The sequence below is a fragment of the Stylophora pistillata genome, chromosome 11 (assembly GCF_964205215.1).
Source record: "Stylophora pistillata chromosome 11, jaStyPist1.2, whole genome shotgun sequence".
In the NCBI taxonomy this organism is placed as follows: Eukaryota; Metazoa; Cnidaria; class Anthozoa; order Scleractinia; family Pocilloporidae; genus Stylophora; species Stylophora pistillata.
Window position 1 is genome coordinate 2,434,813 of NC_142529.1, and position 12,688 is coordinate 2,447,500.

The 12,688-nt window shown below is 35.8% G+C and overlaps 2 protein-coding genes and 1 long non-coding RNA gene across 6 annotated transcripts in view; 1 reads left to right on the forward strand and 2 right to left on the reverse strand.

Moving 5' to 3' along the window:
* Positions 1-276: 276 nt before the first annotated feature.
* On the reverse strand, positions 277-8,976 carry LOC111344874 (ribosome biogenesis protein BRX1 homolog). 3 transcript variants are annotated; one of them, XM_088739037.1, is made up of 12 exons: positions 8,836-8,976; positions 8,703-8,761; positions 8,033-8,085; positions 7,335-7,378; positions 6,475-6,545; positions 6,314-6,363; positions 5,732-5,805; positions 5,320-5,370; positions 4,013-4,114; positions 3,869-3,902; positions 3,452-3,546; positions 1,551-3,360 (listed from the first exon to the last, which is right to left on the reverse strand). In XM_088739037.1, exons 1-12 carry the CDS (start codon positions 8,917-8,919, stop codon positions 3,121-3,123), a joined length of 957 nt encoding a protein of 318 aa, XP_088595163.1. In that variant the 5' UTR covers positions 8,920-8,976; the 3' UTR covers positions 1,551-3,120. The 3 variants fall into 3 exon arrangements, with proteins under 3 accessions (XP_088595165.1, XP_088595163.1, XP_088595164.1); XM_088739039.1 differs by lacking the exon at positions 4,013-4,114 and having other exon boundaries at positions 277-3,360; XM_088739038.1 differs by lacking the exon at positions 8,033-8,085.
* Positions 8,966-12,688, forward strand: part of LOC111344876 (plasminogen receptor (KT)) — a 3,888-nt gene continuing 165 nt past the window's right edge. Inside the window, exons 1-5 of one of the 2 annotated variants that reach the window (XM_022952143.2) lie at positions 8,966-9,049; positions 9,699-9,830; positions 10,974-11,104; positions 11,322-11,431; positions 12,051-12,688. The exon at positions 12,051-12,688 is cut by the window's right edge and continues 165 nt beyond it. In XM_022952143.2, coding sequence (XP_022807878.1) covers positions 9,738-9,830; positions 10,974-11,104; positions 11,322-11,431; positions 12,051-12,166 — 450 coding nt within the window. In that variant the 5' untranslated portion in view covers positions 8,966-9,049; positions 9,699-9,737 and the 3' untranslated portion in view covers positions 12,167-12,688. The remainder of the gene's footprint in view (positions 9,050-9,698; positions 9,831-10,973; positions 11,105-11,321; positions 11,432-12,050) is intronic. The other variant, XM_088739040.1, reaches the window with a different exon arrangement.
* LOC111344878 (uncharacterized) overlaps positions 12,451-12,688 on the reverse strand; it is a 2,500-nt gene continuing 2,262 nt past the window's right edge. Inside the window, exon 3 of the long non-coding RNA XR_015993321.1 lies at positions 12,451-12,688. This exon is cut by the window's right edge and continues 315 nt beyond it. This is a non-coding gene — a long non-coding RNA (uncharacterized LOC111344878).

Sequence of the window (12,688 nt, forward strand, 5' to 3'; positions counted from 1 at the left end):
CCAGGAAACTTTGAAATCTAGAGGTATAGATATGCTCTTTCAAGGATTTTCCGTGGCATTTTTCTTCAGAAAGTCAATCTTTAAGAAAAAATTTAAAAAAGGCCAAAATTAAGACGAGGCAATTGCCTCGTCTTGCCTCATTCTAGCTACGGCCCTGTAAGAAAGCAAGCTGACGGCATTCAGGCGAGAATTTCTGAGACGTTCATCCTTTATCTGTTTCATTTACATTGATATTGAAATTGCTGGTGTTTTATAAACAGACTGGCAAGGAGACAATATTGTTCCGATCGTTTATTGATTCTCAAAATTCTATACAGACACTTTGCCATGTCAAAATTTCAGTCTAAGTTTCCCATGTGGGTTAATTTATAAGTGAGCGAAACCTTATCAAAAAGGGTTCCGAAATCTTCCATTAACCACAAAAGAAAGGGAAACACACAGGAAAGATACAACAAATGAAAAATTTTACAAATTCGATGTTTTCGTGGCTCATATTTAAAGGGGGCTATTTCTGGCTATGCTCTCGTTAAAGTGGTAAAATATTTATGACAAAGTATCCAGCGGATGATGTCCGCGTGAGGAACTCAGTGACGCAAGCGGAGCATTGAAGATATCTGCTTTTGTCGCATTTCATTTACGAATTTGTTTGACATATTAATTACTTTTAAATCACCGTAGTTACTCAATGTTTTGCGACTGAATACATAATTGAAAACAAAATTAAGCCTTGGCAACTGAAATTCTTTTTATATTTAAGTCTCCTTCAAATTTTTGGGAACAACTTTAGTCAGTTCAGAGGTGAGAGGTTGTATTTAAAGGATCAGTACTGTCTTACTGTTTTTTTTTTTCTCGGCTACCTTTGGTAATGATTTTCCGCTATTGGATACAAAATATCTCTTTTTTAACGTTGAAAATAAGCGTAGTTATCTATTCCACTTAAGGCCTTAATGACTAACATGAATATATCAACGCTGATCGCTGCAAGATTCCCCAAACCGAATACGGACAGGTATGCTTGCATAGCCATCAACGCGTACTCAGTGATATGGAGGTTACGTAACTAGAAAGACAAAGCACTGCTGGGTTCTATAGGTAAACTGCACAAGTTGTACTGTGCATAGTGATTCAGTTTTAATCTGTTTGTTTCCTCTTTCTTTCCACAGATGAAAAGGCGTCACTATATTCAACCACCCTGATTTACAGATAATAACTGAAGCTCCTCATTTTATCGATACCTTACCACATCTCTGGGAAACAGAAAAATTTTCAAATGCAAATTTTGAAATCTTCTCGAAATCTTCAAAATATTCGGAGCATCTTGCAGTTTCAGAGGTATTGAACACCTTACCGTATTTGCATCTATCACAAAAGAAAGTTTTCCGTGTGGTTGAAAATCCTAGAAACATCAATTTTAATGAGAGGTTTTTTTTCCAAGCCACATCATAATTAAAATCCAATAGAGTTAAAACAGTTGGCACAAGTTATGGAATCTTCATTTCAAGCTTATTCGCCCGTCTGGTAAGTCTAATATACACGACGATGGGCCGAACTAACCAGACAAAATGTTTTATTCTTCCTTGGTCAAAAATAAGAGATTTACACGCATTCTGTGTAAAGGGCAGTAAAATGCCGTACTTCTCACATCTAGAGTGAATCCTAAAGATTTCTTCTAGCGTGTAGTTATTGACGTAGTAAAAACGTTTGAAGATATTGATTTAGCGACCTTTACAAAGAGTCTGTGACGCCGAAAGACTAACTCACATCAAACTCAGTGACAAATATACAAGTAATTACTCTTGAGTTCGTTTAACACTCTCACAAAAACATACCACTTTGGCAAGAAACCTTAAAAATACCTGCATCTTCTGAGAAATTTCAGTACAGTCGATAAAAAAGAAAAAATAAATTTGCAATCACGGTTCGATCGTCATATGACCGTCTGTAATCGTGACAACTCCTTTGCAGAAACCTTCACCCAAGTTCAACAATCTAGTGAGGATGGCGTGTTTTGTGAGTAATCATGTCAGTTGAAACACGTCTTGAGAAACTTTGATCTATGCCATGATCGACTGACCACAAATTTTTTGCAAAGGCGTTTCCACTGTATTGGGTTCACTTAGTGCACTCGACACCCGTGATCACACGCGTTCTGACTGAAGTAGCGTCTTCAAAACTGCCTCCCGTGATTCATCAGAGTTATTCAGGGAGGACATGCTGAAGTAGTCTTTAAGTAGTCTTCACCGTCAAAAACACAATTCTGAGCGACATAAATTCTATATTTTTTTTTATATTACAATGGAATAAAATTGTTTGAAAGGCAAAACAGAATGACCATCCATCGGTTGTGCAGTATGCTTCCTTCCCATCCCCTCCCACCTCTGTTACGTTGACAGAAGACTTTCCGTCTGACAGATGTTCATTTATCATCACCCTCCAGAAATCGAAGGGGAATCTTTTAAGAACTGCGTTGGGTAATATTTGTATCTCAAACGGTCAGGATGTCTTCTCGACGCTTGCTAACGAATTGTCGGTATTTAAAGAAAATTAACAATATCAGTGGTGACAAGCGAAAGTGAAACGAACATCAAAAGTAACCGAGATAGTTTATAGCCACATCAACATAGCTTTCTTAAGTTGCTCTAAAGGAAGTTGTCAAAGGAAGAGACAAAGAAAGAACAAATCGAAGCGATTTTCATAAGTGTTGATGTGAAAAGCGGAACGCTCCTGATTATACAAGGATCCTAAAGTTAAGAGGTACTCCCCAACTCGCCCACCTCTTTGCAATTAACGAAACAAAGCTTTTATCTTTAAAGAAAAATTTTTCATCTCTTAACAAGAAATGCTAACGTTATGGTCAATTTTCAGACCCAGAGAGAAGAATGAGTATTGAAACAACACTACGACCAGAATTGCAAAAGTACAGATATATATTCCCATTTCTTAAAAGAAATGATGTATTAAAAAAAAAATGCCGATAAGGTGCTTAACACATTTTGTCGTATGACTCGTGTAAAGAAATCTGTGCCTCGAGAGAAGGAAACTCTTCTGAAACTCCATGAGTTTCTTAGAGCAGATAAGATCTTGAATCAGTTTTCGTAATTCAATTTCTCCTTCGCTTGTTCATCGTCGCCTTTCCTCGTCGACTTTCTTATTAAAATCATTCGTTCCTTTTGCCCCACCGCCTCCCCTTGCCTTGGCAACGTCAATATCTGATTGGGTAATTGTATGAAATACGTCATCTACATCATAAATGTCACGTGGAATATCTTGGTTGGCTTCCCGTCGAACCTCAAGAGCTTGTTTCGATTCCACGCGAGCTCGATACCGCTGAGCCGCTTGCTTGCGGACCATCCGACGATACTACATGTATGATAAATTGTGGGCAAGACTTAGAAAGTGTTATGATCCATGATAGAGAATGTGTGTAAAAATGACTGTTATACAAGCTTACCTCGTTTGGTGATCGGTAATGTGGGTTTTCATACAATGTTGCTCCTCCAAAACTTCCTTCAAACACTCTTATAAGGTTTAATACAAATCGAGGACCTGAAATAATTATAGATGCAACCACAATTAAATCAAAATGAAGCACGCTATAAACTAACTTCTATTAGTTTTATGTACAAATGACTAAATTAACCATTATCTCCCATGAGTGACCAAGAAAAGATTTTTCCTTACAATATTGATACAATATCAAGAAGACAAGTAATGATAATAAAGAAAAATATCAATTCGCCGATTGATTATTAGCTGCTCCAAAGCCAAATTCTCTGAAGTACCAGCATAGGAAATTTATGGCAGACAGAAAAGAGAATAACTAAAGAGATCTTGGGAGAGGAAAGATTGGTGAAAGAAAAAAACATACCAATTTCCAGCAGTGATCCATCTTCCTCGACTATCTTTAGAGAGAAAAAAAACAGTTTGCAAAGGCTGGTGTTTTTCAAATGAAACTACAGGATTGTTTGTTTTTCAGATTCCATACCCACAAGTATTTAAGTATTTTATTTACCTGGAAATTTCTAAACCAAATTCTGTTGTCTTCTACTGAGAAAGATAAAACATGATCCACAAATGGTTTGCTCTTGGGATGAAAACAAGGAGTACTAAAAATCTGCGAACAAAACAGACAGACAAGTAAGAAAAAGCACAAAAATACTGTGCTAATAATATATGTGAAAAAATTATGCACATCTGATTGGCTGAAAACAAGTACATTTTTCATGCAAAACGATTGCAAAGTTGTCAGACCGTCAAAATTTTGTCTGTCTTAACTTTGTCTGATGCTTCTATATTTCTAACTATTAACAAGTATCCACACAATGTCTCGTGCAATTTGGTGCAAAGAGGCACATATAAATTTTTCAGACTGCAAATTGCACTCACTACAGGCTCATGCAATTTTGTTGTCATTGAAAAATTTGCTTGTGCTTATTAACACCAAATTACACTTATAATCATAGTATTGCCTATACACAGAGTATATAATGAAAGTATAGTGTGATCTTCTGGGTGAGTGTAGTCCTGAGAAGGACTGTTGTCAGTGGCGGTGACTGACGTGTATGGAAGTCATCATCAGAGTCAAGTGAAGAGTTGTTGTCAGTAGAATGTTCTTAGTCCAGTTCGTGCAAAATGATTGTTCAGAGTGTACATTATATACATGATAAAAAAGAGAAAGTCTGTTGTCCAGCCAAGTGACTCACCTAGCCAGGTCCTATTCTAGAGTATCTATTTCCTGTAAACATGACCCGCCTAGATTAGCTTAGCTACCTGTGGGCATGTTACTGTACTTTTATCCCAAAACATAATAAAATGTATGTAAAAAATGTAACAGAGTCTGCAACATGAACTGACTAAGAGTGTTGCTTCTCCTCCCTGGATGGGATACCCTAACATTGCACCCACCCTCTCCCCCAGAATTTTATCATGTTTCCCTGAATTTTTTTTTAAATTCCTTTTTTTTGTACCACATAATACAATAACAATGAAAGAATTAGTGTCCATTAGTGTTGTTAAGTACCACAAAAAGCTTTATACTTGAAGTATTGTAATGTAATTAGTAATATCATAAGTGACATAACATAGTTATACTATTAGTGAAGCAACATAATCAGTAATTAGTGGTATTGCAACTAACATATAGTAATTAGAAATATTGTAAGGTAACTCAATTAGAAGCATAGCTGTGAGTATTATATCTTAGATTGTATTAGTGTTGTAGTGTCCACTTTGTGATCAATGTTTCTTAAAAAAAAAAAACATTTTGGATAAAAAAAAATAAGAAAAAAATAACAAATTACTTCCAATGTTGTTACCTACCTGAATGAACATTTCCTTCAAAAGCGAGTGCTGAGGTGTTTTATCAAAATGCTGTCATGGAGTAAAACCAAAGAGTATATTACCATATCAGTAAGAACTGACTATACTCCAGGACACTGACTCTATGCTGCATGTGTGTATACTTTTAGTACAATTGCATTTGTCAGCAGGGAATGATATAAAAGGATAAAAACAATGCAGAGAGCATTTTAAGGCAAAATCAAAAATAAAGTGTGAAATCAGGTGCAACAATTCTGTGCTATCCATGAACCCGATGACACATTTCTTTGTTTATAATGTGGTTTTGGAAGTAGATTAAAATATATTGCTCCATGAGGTAAATGGCAATCCTGTTTTCAATAAATTTAAAACTACTCAACAAAAACTATGTATTGTTGATTTTTTCTCTAACCTGATCAAATGATAATATTGGTCTTGATCCTTTCAGTGCATTTCCTGTTAATTTAAGTTCATCCATTGTGTGCACTAAAGAACCAAAGGAAAAAAAAATGGTCAATTACATAACCATGCACATAAATTCTGTTATGATAGTCATTTTTAATTTTTACCACAATTTCCAGTAATGTCTCAATCTAATTGGCCAATTTGCCATTGTGGATACGAGTACAGACAATGCTGCTCATGTCAAAGCGATACACAACATATCATACACTGGAAAAATTATTTTATTTTATGTCAATATTATTGTGGTAAATAACAAAAATCAACAGTGGCTTAACAGGGCCTGTACTCTAATTGACAACAACAGTTCTCATCATTGTGGTAAAAATTTGTTGCAAACTCACTTGGCTGTGCCTTGTGAGTCCACAAATATCCTTGTTGATAAGAGTACAGACCATGCTAAACCACTTTTGATTAATTTTAAAATAATATTATGATTTTCATTTGTTAAGTAGTCTTTATTGTTGAACCCTAAATACAGTTGACAATAACTCAGTTCAAAATGTCCTTAGTGGCCCCTGGCTGTACTTACCATTTTCAACTAAAAACTTGGCAGATGGTCCATGTGGTGTACAAGAAAACCTTTAATAATGACAGAAAAACACAGGCTCAGCTCAGGGGTGTCCAGTGTTTCTTATATATTACACACAAAAATAAATTTGAAGTATAAATGAAACAAAATGCAAAACCCACCACATATAAAGGTCTTGTCCTTTTCTCATCTCAAAAAAGACACATTTATTACAATTCTTCATTTCACAGACCTGAAAGTGAAAGTGCACAACATTTTAATAGTCTATATTCCGGTACTTTGTACCTAAACATAATATCTGCCAATAACTCATTCATTATAAACACAAGTATAAAATGAAAACTTTATTACCAGTAACTAAATATACTCTACATAAAAGTACATTATCCTTTAAAAATGCTCAAGGATGAAAGAATACAGTAAATCCCCTATTAAACCCCCTCCCCCCTAATAAGCCCCCCTCTTTAGAAGAAGAACTTCATTAAGCCCCCCACCCCTCCCCCTCAAAAAACAAAGTACTGTAATTTTAGTACCGGTAAGTAACTTAAAATTGATTATGATGATTCATTGATTGATGTTATCATGTTGGCATCAATAGAATAAAGTATACGGAAATTACAGGCTGATAAACAAAGTCCATTGAGGGAGTTAGATCATAAAATTGAGTTCTTTATTGTAAGGTGCTTGAGTTCCAGCTTCATGTGCCTAAGTTTTTCCACTTTTTGCTCTAAATTTTGGGCTAAATTAATAAACACCACCTCTAATAAGCCACTCTCCCCTCCCCCCCCCCCCCCCACAAAGTACCTGAAATGAATAAGCCCCCTGGGAGGCTTCTTAGAGGATTTATGGTACTTCGAAAACTGTCTCCAAATATTTACTCAGTGGCTTCTGTAGTCTTTCTTTGCACAAAGTATTTTATTTGAACTGAGAATTTAATTACAGTATACCACAGTGTATACTAAGTAATAATAATTGTTGAGTGCGATGAAGACGAAAAGTAAGAGAAACATTGTTTACTAACCTCATTGACAATGAAAAGTTTGTCTTTGCGGTCAAGTTTAGTTTCTAGAAAAGATTGACATAGGGAGAAATATTATAGGAACATTTTCATGTTCAGTTTAGTTTTAACTTCTACTGTAGCATTCATTTTGACTTTCAAGTTTAACATCTCTTTAGGATAGGAATGAGGCTGTTTATCCCCAACCAGCTCCTCAAGAGGCTGCCAGGGCAAGCAAAAGAAATTTTGAATATATTAAAAAATATAAAACAATGTTGACAGCAGTTTCATGAGACTGCCTAAAATCCTCCACCTTTTACTTTGTTAACCCTTTGACCCCTCAGTGACTAGCATCTAATTTCTCCTAACAATATCATCCCTGAATCAAACAAAAAGGTCATGAGAATAAAGGAAATGATCATCCAGTTAAAGCAGCTCTTGATTGTTAAACAAATTCTCCTTGTCAACACCTTAGGGAATGTATAGAGAACATTATGGAGAATATGCATACTGATGTCAGGGTGAAAAGGGTTAACTCAGAAACATGGCTTACATCTACATTATAACTACTTTGATTATTGCCTATGATACATGTAGGAGTAAAGATGTATTTTGGAATGATTGGTTTAAGGTCAACATGCATGGACCAAAACCAAATATATTCATGCAAATAGATGTCTATGAGAATTGATCATAAAATCATTAACATCATAGTCATTTACCGGATTTTGAATGGGGCAACAATGTCTGTATATCCAGCATAAGATGCCTTGCTCTACAAAAATTTACAAAAGAACATGTATCAAGAATGCCCTACACTTTCAAATAAACTACAATTCACAACGAGTGTAAACTAGTTAACCAATAGATTCCACGCTTTTGTGTGTCTGCCCAGAAATCAAAATGTGGTAAGAACAAAAAAGAAGCGCAGGAAGAGCAGCCGAGTCTGTCGGTGATGTTATTTCCACATTTTTACATCTTCTGTGATCTATCAGTGAAAAGACTCACTGCAATATGGAATCTACATGTGTTTTATATAGTTACTATCAATACTAAAGAAGCAAAAAAAAAAAAAAAAAATTGTTGATGGTGACATCATCTTTGGGTCTGTCCTCCAATGTGTCATACGTAAGAGCCCATAAAAATGCGCGCGTAATTCTACATATCTGGAATTAAGCAAAATACATAATTTCCAAGCAAGTTTACAGAAAGTCAACTCATTGCATGATGCTTTAGCAAGGCCCTAAAATTTAATCAAGTCTATGCATGCAGCGTAATGAATAGAATACCACGCTACTCGCATATGTCATATAACATATATAATTAAAGCACAGAATGACATTATTCATCTTCTGTCGTAAAATCTCACTATCTTTGCCTCTTCGATCTCACCTGTGTGATATACCACGTGAACAGAACACCAACACGCGTTGTTTGTTTGTCCATTTTCCCTATAAATAAATGACCAAAAATTTGATTTGTTCATACAGAAACACAGAATAACTAAACACTGATTTGATCTAACCTTTTTCGTTTTCTTTTTCTTCGGCTGTACTCCATCAGAATTATTAGAAGTTTCCACTTCTTCGATAGACCTTTTCTTCGCCATTTTGAATTTTGCGAGTTTAGCTTGGTAACCGAGCTTTTGCGAAAACTGCTGATTTAGCACTGCAGACCTGTAACAATATTGTTGTCTTTCGAAGAGGCGCCGGTGAAAGGGGTCACACTTTTTAAAACAGGTAAATACTCTTCCGAAAACCAAGTCTTCTGAGACTATGCTGTATATTTAATTATGTAGATAGTAGGTCTAATTCTTAATTACGAGGTAAGGAACTATGAAACTTTTTGCATGATCTTGGCTCACATCGTGCTGTATGTTCTGTGACTCAAACGCGGGCTTTTTAGTCAGTATTATGTTTAAAACATCGAAAATCAACTCTAGTTTGTTGAAAAATGCGAGATTTTGCATCCATTATTTTGTCGTTATTTTGCTTTAAACCAATATTAATAGACCGAACAATCAGAAACGACCATGATTACACAGGGGCTTCATTAATGTTTTCTGGAGGAGGGCAACTGGTTTTCACAGGCGGGCAAAACTCTTTTAACTGAACTTCTTTATAAGATAAACTTTCCTCCAGATGGTCAAATCAGGTGGGCAAAACCGTCCTCACAACCGGTCAATTTGCCCGGTGCCTGGCCCTTAATGAAACCCCTGATTACATGTATTTCCAAGTCAATAAAAGGAAAGCGTTCTTCCATAATCATTAACCAAAAAATATAGCAACTGACGTTATTGAATAGTTTATCGTTGTATCTTTAGTTTTGATCGTTTTGTTGATATAAGAAAGAAAAAAGATTACATTTTAAAATTTTTTCCACGTGTAGGGTGATTTTTTTTTTTGAAAAGGAGAGAAATTAGCAAACATGGGTTCTGTTCATGGAGGAGCTATGAAAGAAACAATGGATGAAAATATGAAGAAGAATCAGGAATTTATGTTAAAAACTCAACAAATACAGGTAATTTAGCTATGTGGGGTAGTACTGTGATCTGGTTTGAGACTTGGTTTCAAAGTTTAATTGGAGTTCAGCACTAGTGCTATGACAGTTTCACACATTAAGAGCTGTGAGCCCCTCCTACTTTGCAGAATTTTGCCAGTTATTTCAATGATCAAATGAAAGTGTAGTTAAGATGCTGGTAGAACTTAATGTGTAACAGTTATATATAATAGAAAATTATTCACTGAGTGGATATTTGACTCCCAGCAAAACAAAATGAATTTTAATCCTCAATATCCTAATGTTAGAGTGCCTATCCTCCATACTCTTCTCTACGCGTTATGTGTATGACCTTCCTGTTTGATTCAGCAGTGCTAATTAACTGCCTCCCGGTTAGCTCAATAAATAGAGCACTGCACTATTGTACAGTAGGTCAAGGGTTTGAGCCCCGGCCGGACCAACACTCAGGTCTTAAAATAATTGAGAAGAATATGCTACCTTTCTATAATATCAAGAAATGGGTAGATATTCTAGTCTTCTCGGATAGGGATGAATAAATGGAGGTCCCATCTCCTGCAGGGTTAGGGGTAGGAGACGTTAATTTTCCACACACGAGATTACTGTGTGATGGGATGTCCTCCCCTGGGGTGGGATGGGTGGGTTGAGGGCCATGGGTTAGAAAACTGTAATAGGTTATTGCGCTTCCCTCTTTGAAAAAATATTAAGTTAATCTACAGAGGAATTAGGTGCTAAGGGGTTAACCTTTTGCCCTTTGACCCCAAAGAGTGACCAGCATCTAATTTCTCCTTACAATATCACCTCAGATTCCCACTTTAAGGTCACGAGAAAAAAAGAAATGATCACCTACTAAAGAAGCTCTTGGTTTTTTAACAAATTCTCCTTGACAACACCTTAGGAAATGTATAGAGAACAGTATGGAGAATATGCCTACCAATGTTAGGGTGTAAAGTGTCAGAGTAAGCCATATTCCTTAGACATGGCTCAAAAATACCATTATATCTGGGAAGAAACAAGTTTGTTTTTGTAGATCAGTAGTCCATACTGCTTCTCTTTTGATTGTTATGGCTGGTGGAAAAAATTTTGGCAAATAAATTTCCCCTGAAGTTATCAAGTTACTAAATTCCATAAAATAATTTTTTTCAGATGGGAAGACAGCTTCAAATGCAGAATGCTATGAGAGAAAGACAGATGTCCATGCAGCTGGCTGGAGCAAGAGAAATGTTTAATTGGTTAGCTACATTCTATGGTATTGCAACAATTGTGATGTTTGCAGGGTAAGTGTTACATAATACTCAGCTGTTCACACAAAGTTCTCTGTCCAAAGAGAATGCTCAACAAAAAAAAAGCAATTGACCTTAGATCAAGTAGCCATAAAAAAGGAAACAATCCTAACATCTTTCAGCATTGTGTGTTCATCTCATAAGATTGCAGCATTATTTTCATATGATCACATTAATTTTGTCCTCTTTTTTTTTTCTTTTCATGCTGTAGGTTCATGAAATCCAAAAAGCCAACTGTTTTAGTCCCCTTTCTTCCATTGTCATTTGTTGTTGGTTATCAGGCTGATTATGTTTATGGAAGCAAAGTCAGTAGAATCAGAGGTTAGCACAGAGGTTTGGTTGAAGGAAAATTTGAGCTAGTTACAGTGTACTGTCAAAAGATCTGCTTTGTTATAAAGTAGCCTGCATGGCAGTCTTGTCCATTTTTTTTTCGCTGAGTCACAGTCATTCAAATGCAAATGTCCTCCTTGTACTTAAGCTTTGTATGTCTCTCCACTTGCTCATGCTTTCCTTCCCTAAATCCCTTCCCTAAATACCAAAAGATCAGCCTTATTATAAAATAGCCTGCATAGTGGTCTTGTCCATTTCCTTTAGTTGGGCAGTAGTCACACCTTTGAGGTGTATGCCCTCCTTGAACACAAACATTTGTGAGACTCCTTCCTTTCTCATGCTCCCCTCACTTAGCTGCAAGAGAAAAAGGAACACTTTGCCACATACATGCCAATTAGAAACTCAATTGAGGAATTGAATGCCATAGGTACTTAACATATAGAGGGATTTGTGAGTAATTGCCTATTTCATCCACAGCCCTAGAGGGTGGCTGGTGAAGATATGGTACAGTTTACTGTGACCTAGCAGTGCTTTGGTCTTAGGTGTATTCATATGAACTTACTTTCAGATGTACTAATTATTTTTACTCTTTGCTTTCACTTTTTTGCAGAGGAGGCAGAACGTATTATGAAAGAAGAATATTCACTTCTCCAACTCCCAACTGGGATGCCTGATTTCAAATCAATTGAAGAAGCTCGTCTGAAGGCTGAAGGACAGTCCTCTTAAACTTTTCTAATTATCTGAAAAACTTCGAGTACTTTATGACTTTCCAGGTTATTCATGACCCATACATACCCAGATGAACCCAGTAACTGTGACCAAATAACTTTTCTAGAAGAGAACTCACTTTGTTTAGCATGGTTATTTTGTTCTGCAAGTATATGTAAGGTTCATATGTGTCAAAATTTTACTGAAACTAGAAAACTTAAGTCTTGAATTTTGTCAATGGTTTACCTTGATCTGAAGACCAAAATGTATATCGCCCTGCCTTATCAGAAGCTAAACAAAGATCAACTGAAAATCATTTATTTTTTGTTTTGCGGATCATATTTCAATTACAAAAATAGGGTTCATGGTTCTAATTATACGCTGTGAGCGAAAAAAAACAAAACCAGGGATGCTTTGTAAATTTTAATTGGTTGCATGTATACTGCTGCTGTGAAGGTTATTACAAGGTAGTGATGTGATACTTAAAAGCATTCATTTGACAAAATTTTATATTCTTAACTAATATAGGGTTGTAGTGAT